A 15,108-nucleotide genomic window follows, 5' to 3' on the forward strand; every position below is an offset into this window, starting at 1 on the left:
AATAGTGTCAATTTTCAAGGGCGATTCTTGCAGCCAGAAAGTAGTTTTTTTTTTTTTTTTTTTTTTTTTTTTTTTTTTGAAAATGATCCTGGCACTCAGAAAGGAGTGGACGAAGGGAGAGACGGCTGGCGCTTAGCACCTACCCTGACCAGATAACCTTCATTGTGGAAGCCGGGCTTGGTGTTACTGTAGCTCCTCTAGCTCCGTGTACTGTAGCCGAAATGACAGCTGATCAGTGTCTATGGCAACCAGGTTGCCTTCATCAGTGATAAGCTTCTACTGCAACCAGGCCCCCGTTTCACAAAAAAAAAAAAAAAAAAAAAAAAAAAAAAAAAAAAAAAACTTCAGTCGGTTTCCCTTACTATGAGTTTGGTCGCCAACGTAATAAAGTCCTTACGTCACAAAGTCCCATTTCACGAAGAATCTAAAAGATGATACGTCGTTTTTTCTTAGCTGCTAGTCGATGATGTCTAGCCTCCTCGGGAGGAGACTTAGGTCAGCAAGCTGAACTAAAACTCAGTTAATGAGAGCATAAACAACAAAAATTTGGAAAGAACATACCTCCTTCAAGATATTGTGTAATAATATCCTTGAATCGCACTGACATTTACTGAATATTTATAGAAAAAATAAAATGCATTTTCACCCAGCTGATAGCGGGTTTGTTATGTTTTTTGACTGCTAGACATCCGTCAGTTATATGTAAGTTAAACTAATCAATTAAATTCAAAAACAAACTTTGTTTATGTTTTGACTAATTTTTATTGTTGATAAACGATCATTCTCGACCGAAAGAGACCATGAAACATCATGTCTTGTGAAACTTTAGGAATTTTTACATCTTCGTTTCACGAGCTAGGACTTAAGATTCTTTGTGAAACACTCCTAGTTGACTGCAGTGTAGTCGACCTAGCTAGGTCACTCAGCTCGAGCTAGTCACCTACGGACTTAAGATTCTTTGTGAAACTGGGCCCAGGTTCATTGCCTTCACCGTTGAAGTCGGGCGGAGCTTCACACACCGCACATCGGTATGTACTGGTAAAGAGCACAGGTACATGTAGCCTTCTCCACAGCAGTCAAACAGTGTATTAAGGTCTCTCTCCGCCATGCGCTGGGACCAAGATGACCACTGATGTCTACGATCAAATATACTAGGTTTGGGGGGGGGGGAGATTTATGGCCCCTGGGTGCTGGGCTCTTTATCAACAGTTCTGTGGTTGCATTTTGCAACCACTTTTTTTCACTCAGACAACCCAACCTTGACCAGCAGCTGTCAGACAACAAAAATGATTTCTTAGCACATAGTTGCGCCAATGCATAAATGAAAAAAGTGTGTACATTTTGTCATTAAATCGTCTTTAAACAAACATGCAAGTAATCGTTAGGAAACCAAATACAGTAACGAAGTCCCTTGAACTATTATAAAAATTTCCTTATCGTAGCGCTAAGATTGCTCACGATCCCCCTTTGACGATTTTCCAGTCTGTCTTTTTACTGTCTCTCTCAGATCGCTAACGATAAGGCAATTTTCATACTAGTTCAAGGTACTAATTAAAGACAAGAAAGCAACTAGAGGATCACAGAGGCGATGCCGCCTCCGGATATTGTACCACCAGCGCATTCGTATGGACCCCCCCCCCCCCAAAAAAAAGGGGCACCACCACCAGTCTTGTGCTTGACAAGCTCTATAAAATGCAATCAACAAGAGTTCTCAATATATGCAAAAAATATAACTAAAAATGGTACAATCAAGCAGATTTTCAAATGGACCTGCATTTTCCTACCATTGATCACTCCTGTGATTCTCTAGACAAAAGGCCTATTGGTTTTCCTTGAAATGTGTTGTCAGTGGTACATATATGCTGACAAAAGAGAAAACCTATGGGCAACATCGGGCACATCTCTGCTACTTTTGAAGATATTAGGGGCAAGAAAATATGCAAAGCTCAGTTCATGGTGAAAAAGAAGGTCAAAGGTCAATTTCAATATCACAGTTAGATTGCAAGTGTATTACTTCCTATTCAAGTTCAATAGTAACTATGGCCCTATCTCTGCCAGTTTTGGAGATAAAAGGGAACAAATATTTGCAAAGTTCAGTTCATGGTAAAAAGTACCGGGGTAGGTCAAAGGTCAATTTCAAGGTCACAGTACAGTAAATTGCCGGTATATGACTTCCTATTCAAGTTCAATAGTAACTTTGGACTTATCTTTGCCAGTTTTGGAGATAAAAGGGAACGGAAATTTGCAAAGTTCAATTCATGATGAAAAGTAGGTCAAAGGTCAATTTCATGGTCACACTTAGATTGCCAGTACATGACTTCCTATTCAAGTTCAATAGGAACTATTGCTGAAAACTCTGAGGGCAATGCAGACCAATTGGCCTGCTTAGATCTGAAAATTGCAGGCCCGGACAAGATATTGCCGGCCCGAATGTTTTTTGCATTAATTTGTATTTTACCCTATTTCGCGTAAAAATTGCGCACTTTTAACTTCTGCTTTATACACTTTAAAAGGACAGTTAAGTAGCAATTAGGTGATTAAAAATCAAATAACTGCTCTTTCAATAGATCTTTTATTGAAGAGACATTTTACTGCTCAGATAACATCTGGGTAATATGACCTAAAGGTAAACTAAAGGCCAAAAAGGCATCAAAACTCACAGAAAACAAATTTTCCATAGGTAAACTGCAGTTTTCCTGGACTAACCTTAAACCAGGCCTTAATTGAGCTAAATCATCCGCCTAAACTACCCAAGAGCACTTTTCCAAGTTTTGAGTTTCTTACAGCAGCTTTAGACAAAGTGTCAATTATCCCAACCTACACATGACTTTAACTTGCATTAAATAGAGCTTGACAGTAAATTGTATTTTTCAAACAAATTATGGTATTTACCTAACTCTTATGGTTGAGGAATAAGTTTATTGCTTTTTTAAGAAATCATAGACTTGCCCTTCAAGAAATCGACGGAATATAGCTCTTTTTCAAATCTGAATGGGCACTGTAAAAAACGTATGATAGCTAAAGCTAAAGCTCATAGGTGCACATAGCACATAGGTGTGATATTATGTGAAGAATAAGTGTTGTAAAATTCAGTCCAAGCAGTTGCGTATATTTTGAGATAAAACGCTTTAAATGTGCAGCAAACCGTAACGCTAATCCCTTCAAGAGCTCGACGAAAACCGGAAGTGCATCGTGACGTCACTTGTACTTGGAAAGCTGCTGGGTGATTTTCCGATGAGAAATATTTCGTAGCTTATACAAATGTTCAGAAAATGACAATGCAGATAAAAGAAAATTCACTAATCATCCTCACACAAATCGCACGCCACGTGTTTTGTGTGCCTCAATTACTACCAGTCAGTTGGCAGATAGTAAATGCTGTGTGCCTACTATATACTGGGTTCCTATTGAAAATGGCTGCCCCCATCGTTTTTTAGTGAGTGAAGAATGATAAAGGTTTCTTTAATTTTTTTATTTCGGATAAGATTACAAAGTTTGAGAAATAAAATATTTCGTTAGAAAGTTTCATTAAGTGAATCAGATATTATTGCCGGCCAATTTGGGCCGACATTCACTTAAATTTTAAGAATATTGTCGGCCCGACTCCCTGATTGGTGGGTCAAGGGCCGGCGGCCGGCAAATTTCAGCATGACTATGGACCTATCTCTGCCAGTTTTGGAGATAAAAGGGAACAAAAATTTGCAAAGTTCAGTTCATGGTGAAAAGTAGGTCAAAGGTCAATTTCAAGGTCCCAGTTAAATTGCCAGTATGTGACTTCCTATTCAACTTTAATAGTAATTATGGACCTATCTCTGCTAGTTTTGGAGATATAAGGGACTTAATGTTACAATATTTGAGTTACAATAATGTGCCATAAATTTCCTACAGAAAAAAAATTAAAATAAAGAAAAGGTCATTTTGGTTGAAATTCTTGAAATGGGAGGTGCTCAGAAGTTCCAGATGTTCAAATTTCATGAAATAATGTCATTTTTGACCAGAAGTTGTCTGCCTCGCCAAGTCTTATGTTTTATTTTCCTGGGTCCAAAATTCATTATACATTACCGTACTGCACATTTTGCTTTCACCACCACAATGTACTTTTTGATACAGCATAACTCGAAATCCGTATAGAATACAAAAAAAATGGAGACCACGATCAGTGTTGGGCTTTACATGCTCTACAAAATGCAAAAAAGAATGGGTCTCTAGCATTAACAGTTTCCGAATTGGAGACAGTTTTCAGTTTCGGTATCTTATGGCCGCTACTCCCATGAAAATGCACCGATTGACCCCAAATTCACGGAGATGAAAGATAACCCAAAGGGTAACACTTTCCAATAATATTATTGGTTAAGTCTGTGTAGTTTCTGAATATTAGCGCAAATAATTTTTTTCGTAAAAAATTTCGTTTTTTTGAAAACTTTGGCCCGTTTGACCTTGAAATAAGGGTCAAAAGTCAAATCCAAGGGCATATTTGAAATCTCCACATATGACTTTCGGTCAGCTGTCTGTAGAAATTTTTCCAATAATTCCTTCTGTAAGGTAGATAATAGAGGCTGTCCGGGTTCTCAGCGAGAAGACCAAGTTTCCCCGTGATTTTACGAGATCTGCCTTGAGGTGGGGTTAAAATATGGAGACCACAAGGAAGTAGAGCAGCGATTTCTTTACTTGAAAAATAGCCGAACTTACACATTTTTTGAGCTACAGGCTTGTTATTTTTTCACTTTTAAAGAAAAAGTATTGATATAATATGTACGCACAAATGACATGTTGACGTACTACGCAGCAAACAGGCTACATTAGATACCGGGTATAGTGCTATGTTTAGTCTCCGGCACGTCAAATTTGTTATTGTGAGTGAACATAAATTATTCATTTTTTTCAGTGGGGATGCCATATAAAACATGCTGTGGCTCTAGCATCATATTGGACATACCCAGTAAAGGGGGCTGGATAACTTCACATGCAAATTCTGGGATAAAGATGGATCACATATTGCTTGGCAAATGTAAACCAGTCTAAATTGACTTGAATCCTCTAGCTGCAGGGATGGATTTTTGAAGATCAAATGCCTTAGTGTACATACAAACTTAACAAACCTTGTTTATATAACAGGGGCAGTATTGTTATTCATTTTGAATAGGAATGATGGACTTTCACAACTATATTTAATCACCTTAATGGCCTTTGCAGAGATTCATTTGCAACCTTTTTGTCACTTTATGGGAGTGGCATGACTGTTTTGCTTTCAATGAGATCAATGTTGAAAATAGGTCCATGTACATTCTACAAGCATTGGACATTTGTAAATAAAGTAACCCAGTGCTGTCGAGGGCTTAATTGCTTCATTCTTAGGTTATCATAATAACTAAATTTAAATTATTAGCTCCAGCGTGTTGCAATATAAAATTTCCTACTTTTTTTTTTTTTTTTTTTTTTTTTTTTTTTTTTTTTTTTTTTTTTTTTTTTTGCAAATATTCTTCAATCGGTGTTGGCAACAAACTTCCATTTCCACTATTTCCCTGATGTAGATGTCAAGAACTTTATATAGTTATCCACTATTTTTCATTTTTAAATTGTCAATTTATATTACTGTCTTTGGGATTTTAAAGAGATGCTTGTCTAAACATGCCAGTGGATGCAAAATAGACATATTAAAGATATTGTTTATTTTTGATTGTTCTTCATTGACTGGTCATTTCATGAGATCCGTTTGAACAACAAAAGCTTTATAACTGCAACTAATTTTTCTTTATAAATGTTTTACTATTAAACTTTATTTATCAAGAAGTAAAATAAAATCATTTGACATTTCATTTACTGATGGATGCATATCAGAACATTAGACTTGCCTGCATCTTTGTTTTAATTTCACTAAATTTATAGTAACTAATTCAAGAGGCTCGAGTTTGATCATAAAATTAATTTTCTTCATTTATTTACTTATGGAAATGATGCTATAGAAACTAATGGATAGCATTCACAAAATGTAAGCTTCATTGTGATCAGATCTGACTTAAATGACAGGAAAGATGACAAAAAGTATTAAAATGGACAACATTTAAGTTGAAATTTTCACAAAATCATTGCATTTTATTGACAGTAAAACATTTGCTGTGTCTGTCATGCTCTAAAATAAATAAAATATAACTCATTTAGTTTTCTGAAATATATATCATTATGTGATAAACATTGTTGTAAAATACCAACTCTAATTTCTACCTTACTTGCAATTATCATAACTGACCACCCGGCATGGAATGTTACAAATGCAACTGAACATTGTGTATGCTTAATAGGTGTGGAAGGTTCACCAGTATTTCATAATCAGGTACACGTTATATGGAGATAGGAATGGAACAAGAAAATTTGTCTGATATAGTTACCGTAAAAGACTATTAATCACAAGTACTAGGGCTGTATTACATTAATAAACCATGGTGTCCTGTAAACTACACACAAAACTTACTTATTTTAAAAAACTTACTTATATTAAAATATGACCCTCGACCGTTGATGATACGGTCTATACGGTGATGCCATGGAGCCAGTGACGAGCCGGGTGCGAGTTGTCTGCAGTTGGTCCCTTTCTTTCTACAAAATACTGCGACCTGATCTGTACTTTAAATATGTCGGCACTTAGTCCTTTTAATCAAGCCCAACTTCTCTTTCTTCACTTCACTCGCCAGTCGTGTCCGTCATCCATGGTCATTTTCCTGGTTTTCTCGCTTAACTTTAACTGCAATGCACCCTACGACACAACATTAGCAATTCGCCATTGCGTTGCTCTATCTCAAATTACATGACAACGCCAAATTTTACCCAATGCAATCCTATAACATAGACTTGTGCCCGACCGCGAGAGAAGTTTCAATGGCAGATTTTAACCCCACCTCTCGTGAAATCTCGCTCCAATCCAGGTCTCGTTTGACGTCATCTGCTGCGCAGATGTTCAAAATAGGCTATCCCGGGCATTTAATTTTGTCATGTTTGGACAAGGGTGCATTGCAATGAGTGCCACAACTAGACCCCAGCACCGACAAAGCCCAAATTTTACGTGGAACGAGTTGAGATTATAGGTGATCTAAATCCAAGAGATGGGTACGGAGGCCCTTACCGTCTTGGAGGAGAAGCGGTAACGGTAACATGGCGGCGGAGTCGGCGGAACAATAGGGACGGGACTAAAACCATGTGTACCGCCGGCGCCTACGCTGGTGGTACAATAATGGCAATCTTTATTGCAGCTCTTTATTCCTTCTCTTGTCCTGTTACTGATGTCCCTACCTTTGACGATGCTATTGTGCAGCTCAGCAAAACTTCAAATCACTATCTCACACCAAGTAAAGAAATGATAGCGCGACAGTGCAGCTCTTAATAGATTTTTCTTTTATATTAATGAATGGTGATGACAATGTTGTTTTGCGTCCTAAGCTAACTGTACTGATCCTTATTTTGCACCTTGGGCCGCACACATAGTATTCAGGTAAAGGTATGCAAGGGCAACATTATCGACTTTACTGTTTGATGTTTATGAGCCCGAAAATTGCACATGGTCGATTTTTCAGGTGTACAAAATTCACAAAAAAACTTCTTACTGGTCGAAATTCATGGTCCATAAAAAACTCTAGACTTCCGATCTTAAGATCATCTGAAATTAAGGAGCCGTTAGAAATTCATGTCACATTACCATATGCTTACATTACGTATGCACGTATGTGTGTGTGTGTGTATGTATGTGTGTTTGCTTGGAGAGAGAATCAAATAAAACCTGGCAACATACCATTTGCATTCCAAGACATACACCTGTTTACACACACTGTTGATACATTAGGATCAACTTCGACACCATTGGTTTCAGAGTCATTTTGTGGGTCATAGCGCTGTTTCAGTAGTGCTTTTCTAAGTCTTGTTTTTCCTGCTCCATGGTGCCCCAGCAACATGAGTCTTATACGACAGACTTTAGTTTTACCTTCTTTCAGAGCTTTGTGATAAATCTTGAGGAATTCTGGTCCTAAAGTTTGAATTTCAGACGGTACATTTGGATTGTTTCCTGCAAGAGTTTACAGAAATTAGTTTGCAAAACAGCACGTATGCAAATATAGTATGATCTATTAAACATGAAAAATATACCACAACAATGAATATTGATCAGTAGGTCTAGCAAATATCCTGTCTGTTGGAATTTTAAACACCTTGTATTATATACCTGAGATGTGCAAATGGTGAAACTAAAAAAAGATATGCAGATAAAATATTCTCTTTTTATCCACTTTGAATACTTTATGAATTCACGTTTTTCAGGACAAAAATGTGCATTTATAAAATGGCATCTAGACAACGTTAACTTTACTCACTGTGTTGTCTCTAGAGTAAATATTTGTGTTTTGAGCTCTGTGGGAATTTTACACATTATCACAAATATTAATTTTTCATAAAAATATTGTTAAGTGAAGCTTTACTGTCATTGAGGGCACATCAGTTTTGCAATTCAGCAATACAGTTTGCCATGGAACTAATCTAATCCCTGGATCAAATTTGCTATTAACCATGAGGACATAAAGGGTTTGGTGCCTAGACTTAGTGCGACAATAGATCATAGAAATCATGCATGATTACCATGACTAACATTTTATCAAAATTTACTTTGTCTCCTCTGTGATATATAGATTTGAAAGGTTTTCATAATTTTAAAACAGACACAAGGCAGCAAAGCTGTCAAATGTACAGACAAAAAGCAGAAAATAACAAGGCAGCAAAGCTGTCAAATGTACAGACAAAAAGCAGAAAATAAAGTGCACAAAATAGGATACTGTCAATTCTGATGCAATAATGTATTATGCTTTACTGCATAGCCAACATCAAATTTTAATTCTGCATAACAGTGGATTAGGATGAAAGTAAAATGTGTAACAAGCATTAGACCGAGTTCCCATACCTAGATCAATCTAACAGGATCAATCCAACTCCAAGGGGTTTCTCACTAAATTGCTTTCAGCTTAAGTGGCTTAGGATTCTGGCATGCCAGTTTCAGTAGGCGTGACAGACAGCTAAGCCACTTAAATTGATTGCAATTTAGCGAGAATTTCCTTGGAGATAGATCGATCCACAGTTAGCATGATAGGGTCTGGAAATAGTCCCTAAGGCTTCAGGCTGATAAGAGTTAAACTTTGGAAATGCCAGAATGAGATAAAGTGAAAATTTCACAAACAAAAAAAAATTGCTTAGACTCAATAAAAAAAAAATATATATATATATATATAATTTAATAGAGCTGTTTTTTTAATTTGGGCTGTATGTCAATCCTAAGAATCATTCTTGTATAGAATATGTTACAAAGTAACAGTACAGGGCTCCTGGTGGATGGGAGTGATAAGTCACATCTTGAAAATGCCAGTTTGAAAAATTAAAAAAGAAAAAATTACAAAAAATGTTCCACTAAAGCTGACATTCGGTCTAGCTGCATTACCATGATATAAATCATCCAACTTGAGTTTAAACAGTGTAAACAACTCGCAGAAATATAATATATTTTGTTTTACCACAAAAAAGACAGTCATAGCTATTATTCTGATATCTGAACTTGTCATCAGACCATGTGACCTCCATAGATGGCTATACTTTGAAATAATTTCTTAAGAGATTATAACAAAAAAAAAAAAAAACACTTTTTAGAAAAAAAATTAATTATTTGCCAAAAAGAACAATTATTATCCCTTTAACTGCAAAGTCAAGTTGCAAATATTGCACAACAGGTAGTATCAATAAAAGTGAACTGTTACATGCCCTTGAGAGTTATAAGTCCCACACTGAAAATGCCAGTATGTGAAGGATCATCATCATCAGTCTGTCCTTCGTTACCGAAGATGACTGCCTGAGTTGAGCTAGAGGCCCTTCATAGGCAGGCCCTCACGTGGGCTTTGAGACCAGCTTGGGATTTGCAGAAGCACTGACATCTGTTGCATTGAAAGTTGCATGGTCTGGCTGGTGAGTGTCGACGATCATGGGAACGTTGGTATTCTTGCTGGCGCTGGTCTTCAACAGCTGACAGGGTCTTTTTAAGTAGGGCATGCCATTGCTCTCTCTGGAGAGCCTCTGCCTCCCAGGTGTCTAGTGGAATGCCAGCCCTCTTCATGTGGCGCCTTATAACATCCTTGAAGCGTAGAGCTTGTCCACCATGGCTCCTTTTTCCTTGGTATAGTTCAGAGTACATGTATAGTACAGCTTTTGGCAATCTGTCATTTGTCATCCGACAGACATGTCCAGCCCAACGGAGCTGTGACACAGTTATTAGGGCTTCAGCACTGACTGTGTGAGCACGTCGAAGTACTTCAACATCAGAAATATGGTCTTGCCACTTGATATTGAGGATTGCACGAAGATGACGGAGTTGGAGTCTTGTCAAAGCCTTTATGTGTCTGCGATAAAGAGTGATACACTCGGTGGAATAGAGGAGGCAAGGAATGACTGCTGCTAAATAAACTTTCACCTTGGTATTTATGGTGATGTCATGTGAAGGATAAAAATTTCACAAAATGTACAACAGAATAACTTGGTCAATAAGATTACAGTTTCAGGACCATATGTCAGAGTTCAAATTCACATAATGAAAATCCCATTATGTGAAAAATGATGACAGTGCATAAAATAATATAATTACACAATGTTTAAAGACATAAAAACCAACAAAACTGCTTATGTGGAAAAATAGAAAATGCACAGTGCTTCTGGTAGATGGGAGTTGAAAGTGACATCTTGAAGATGCTAGTGTTTGAAAAGTAATTAAAGAAAATGTAAAATAAAACATAACAAAAAATTCCAATAAAGCTACTATTCAAACTTTTTATCTAGCTGTGTAATTACTAACATGATATGAATAACCCTTTTGAGTTTGAGAATAATAACGCACTGTTATTCATCTTTAGCATTAATGTAAGCCTTACACAAAGTTTTTCTTTTGTAAAATTATTTTCAATATTAAATAACATTTACCTGCATAATAATCATCAATTCCTAATTATGTGACACAGTTAAGAGAGCTAAACCTATGGGACTTTACAATGAAATCTCAACGTGTATTTATGTAATCTTATTGAATGGCCACTTGAAAATTAATTAAGCAAAGTACTTTATAACCCTAAAATAACTTGAAAATTAATTAAGCAAATTACTATTTAACCCTGAATTAACATACTGCCCGCTATCCATATACATTTATTGCACCATATAGCACTCTGTATAACTGCATTGCTTCCTAAACAGAAAACAATCACACTGGTTTTCCAACACAAGCTGCACTTCAGTCTTATGAAACTTTTCAGTAAGTTTGAGTATCATAAGTAATATGGTTTTCTCTTAATCGCTATCCTGGCAGCAGTGTCCAAAATAGGATTTTCCTCAACTTTCATGTAATATAACATAATACTAAACAGCATAATGACCGTCAATTTAAAAAATAAAAGTATCATGGATATTCAGAAAATGTGATATGGGAAGGTCTTCAAGGCCATGGAAGTTCAGGGTCACACTTTCAAAATGCCAAAATGTAAACAAGAGATAACTGTACTGAAATGATTTTCTTTCCATTTTCAACACCTTTTTACATAAAACAAAATAATCAATTTACTGTCATTTTTAAATGATCAACTAGGAAAATTGTTGACATAGGAAAAATATCATTAGAACAATTTTAAATGTCCAATTTACTCTATTCTGAGATTCTGAACATAGTGAATGATTGAATCTGACAAACTGCAATGATGAGTTCCTTTCGATTTTTGATACTTTATTACACAATGCACGATAACAGGTTTACCTTCATTTTTATATAATCAATTAACAATATTGTTAAGAAGCAGAAAATGTCAAAACAGCACTTTTACATATATATCTAATTAGTTCCATAATGAGACTGTTAACATGCCTAAGAATTAAATCTGAAGAAAAACCACTTATATACAAAAAGGCTAATAACTTCATCAAAAATTAACTGATCAAGCTTATTTTCAAACTTGATCTGTATATTAGTCAGATTGATCACTCCTGTGAGCTGCAAGACAAAAGGCTGATTGGTTTTCCTTAAAATGCGTTATCATTGTTGCATATATGCTGAATAAGGGAAAAAACAGCATAACTTTTGTAAAAATAGTCCAATCATGCCAATTTTCGAACTTGACCTGCGTATTATGAATATTCATCAGTTTTGTAAGTTTCAATCCAAAAGGAAAAACATTTTTACATTTATCTTGTTATCGGTGTTATAAAAATGCTGAAAAAATTGAAAAAAAAAGGATAACTTTCATAAAAATTGCCCGATCATGCTGATTTTCAAACTTGACCTGCGTATTATGAATATTCATCAGTTCTGTAAGTTTCAAGCCAAAAGGTAAAATGGTTTTCCACCTATCGTGTTATCGGTGCTGCATATATGCGGAAAAAAGTGAAAAAACATCATAACTTCCCTAAAAATGGCCTGATCATGCTGATTTTCGAACTTGACCTGTGTATTATGAATATTCATCAGTTCTGTAAGTTTCAAGCCAAAAAGTAAAACGGTATTTCACTCATCGTGTTATCGGCGTTGCATATATGCTGAAAATAGTGAAAAAACAGCATAACTTCCCTAAAAATGACCCGATCATGCTGATTTTCGAACTTGACCTGCGGATTATGAATATTCATCAGTTCTGTAAGTTTCAAGCCAAAAAGTAAAATAGTTTTCCACTTATCGCGTATCGGTGCTGCACATATGCTGAAAAAAGTGAAAAAACAGCATAACTTCCCTAAAAGTGACCCGATCATGCTGATTTTCGAACTTGACCTGCGGATTATGAATATTCCTCAATTCTGTAAGTTTCAAGCTGAAAGAAAAAAACGTTTTTCCACTTATCGTGTTATCGGTAAAAGTGCACGGCGACGACGGCGACGACAGACGCAGGTGATGGCTATATGTACAGACACATCTGTGTCTGTACATAAAAATGGCCCGAATATGCTGATTTTCGAACTTGACCTGCGTATTAAGAATACTCATCAGTTCTGTAAGTTTCAAGTCAAAGGAAAAAAAGGGTTTTCCACTTATCGTGTTATGGGTAAAAGAGCATGGCGACAGTGACGACAACGACGGCGACGACAGACGCAGGTGACGGCTATATGTACAGACACATCTGTGTCTGTACTTAAAAATCCATGTCAACATCCCTGTATACAACTATAATGAGCTGCAGTATTCACATGAGCTGCACCCGTGGTTTCTTAGCAATAAGTGTCCCAACTCCAGATATTTGTTCAAAATGTAGATCATTAAAGGCAAAGTAAAAAGAAGACAGGAGTGTCAAGTTCTGTCGCACAAAAAGCCAATCCATAATAATACACATATTAATAAGCAGTTCTGAACCTTCCTCATGCTCCATATTCAAGCTCTTCAATGATGATAGTCTTGAAAGCGAAGTATCCTCACTTCATCACTCGCTCTTAGAGGTGTTGAGTGGTGTGAATCTTTGCTGTCACTGGGTGATCAAAACAGACAGCAGCAAAGAGTTTAAGTGTGGTTATCACACGGACTGATAAAGAAAAAGAAATCCTGAGGCAATCTGTTTTTTTTTTTTTTTTTTTTTTTTTTTTTTTTTTTTTTGCCACTCACCGATGGTTGTGCTTATGGTAGCAGAAGGGGGTGGTAGTGGAACTCTTTCTTTCATTTCACTTTCTTTACTTTCTTCTTCATTCTCTTCTATGGGGTTACTTTCTTCTAGCTCTGGCGTGGAATTGTTACTGCAACATAAATATTAAGTCAGGCTTCTCTGTCTTATTTTGGACTCCTTCAAGCAAAAATAGCTAACAAAAATTGAGTAAAACAAAGATAAATTAGTATTTTTTTTCAAAATGTTTTTCATTTCATTGCTTGTCAGAGTGAACTATGCATCAATTATATGACAATCACCGTACACAGTAGTGTGAGATTAGTATTTGCTTGATTACTGATTATATTTCCATAGAGTTACCTTGTTGGCTCTTCTTCCTTCTCTTTCTTCTTTTCTTTCTCTTTCTCCAATTTTTCCTTTTTCTTCTTTTTCCTTTTCTCACTTTTCCTCTTTTTCTTGCTTTCTTCTCTGCTCTTCTCCTGTTCAATCTCCTCCAATAAAATGGATGCATTTTTGTCGGCTTTAGCAGCTTGCAATTGGCGGTCTTTGGCACTCACGATGATTTCCATGCACTGGTGACATTTTTTGAGCAGCTCCTGAAACATACAATGAAATACAACCAGAGGATCAGAGAGGCGATACTGCCTCCGGATATTGTACCACCAGCTGGAATAAGCGCATTCCTATGGACCCCCCCCCCCAAAAAAAAAAAAAAAAAAAAAAAAAAAAAGGGACACCACCACCAGTCTTGTGCTTGACAAGACAGTGACGAGGACATGAGTAGAGACATAGGAGGTTGCTAGTTGATTGTGGATATTGAACATGATTTTCTTCGCGTGGTTTCTTCGACGTTCCTCTAGTGAAACCCAGTTCAGCTGTTCCAGTACTTCACAGCGATTTGAGCCAGGAAGGGCCCCCAGTATATTAAGGCCAGCTTGATACTGGAGGGATGATAGCTTTGATAGGTTATGTAGAAACGCAGTGCTATAGAGAACATCGCAATAATCAAGCAAATGAGAAATGTACGCATTGTAAAGTATGTTAAGTACTTATATCGTAGAGTTTTAGAAAGCGAATTTAAAGGATTTAGTGCTTTTTGGGCCTTGCTTAAAGTATATGTAAAATGCTCGGAACAGTCAAGTTTATGATCAAGAATAAACCCAAGGTGTTTGTGGTATTTTTTCTGTGTTATAGCCGTGTTGCATAGAATAAGTGGACTGTACTTTTCTACATTTTTTTTCGTAGTAAAAATCACTTCATTGCACTTTTTTAAAAAATAATTTCCACTTCACTGACCATGCTTCAAGGTATGAGATATCAGACTGGAGAATGTCATGAGCTTTCCTGTTTCGGGTAGACGGGAGAAAAAATCGAAGTATCATCTGCATATATGAAGCAGTGCGAGATAAGACCATCAGGTAGGTCGTTTATATACAGAAGAAATAGAAGCGGGCCGAGTATACTTCCTTGT

General features: G+C 36.5%; 1 protein-coding gene across 1 annotated transcript in view; it reads right to left on the reverse strand.

Annotated features, from left to right (window-relative positions):
* Nucleotides 1–4,793: 4,793 nt before the first annotated feature.
* Nucleotides 4,794–15,108, reverse strand: part of LOC147762850 (ankyrin repeat domain-containing protein 17-like) — a 52,588-nt gene continuing 42,273 nt past the window's right edge. Inside the window, exons 2-4 of the mRNA XM_087009565.1 lie at nucleotides 13,998–14,233; nucleotides 13,640–13,767; nucleotides 4,794–8,050 (exon numbers count right to left, since the gene is read on the reverse strand). Coding sequence (XP_086865691.1) covers nucleotides 7,758–8,050; nucleotides 13,640–13,767; nucleotides 13,998–14,233 — 657 coding nt within the window. The 3' untranslated portion in view covers nucleotides 4,794–7,757. The remainder of the gene's footprint in view (nucleotides 8,051–13,639; nucleotides 13,768–13,997; nucleotides 14,234–15,108) is intronic.

The sequence above is a fragment of the Lingula anatina genome, chromosome 3 (genome assembly GCF_051362555.1).
Source record: "Lingula anatina isolate TDL-2025a chromosome 3, LinAna3.0, whole genome shotgun sequence".
NCBI lineage: Eukaryota > Metazoa > Brachiopoda > Lingulata > Lingulida > Lingulidae > Lingula > Lingula anatina.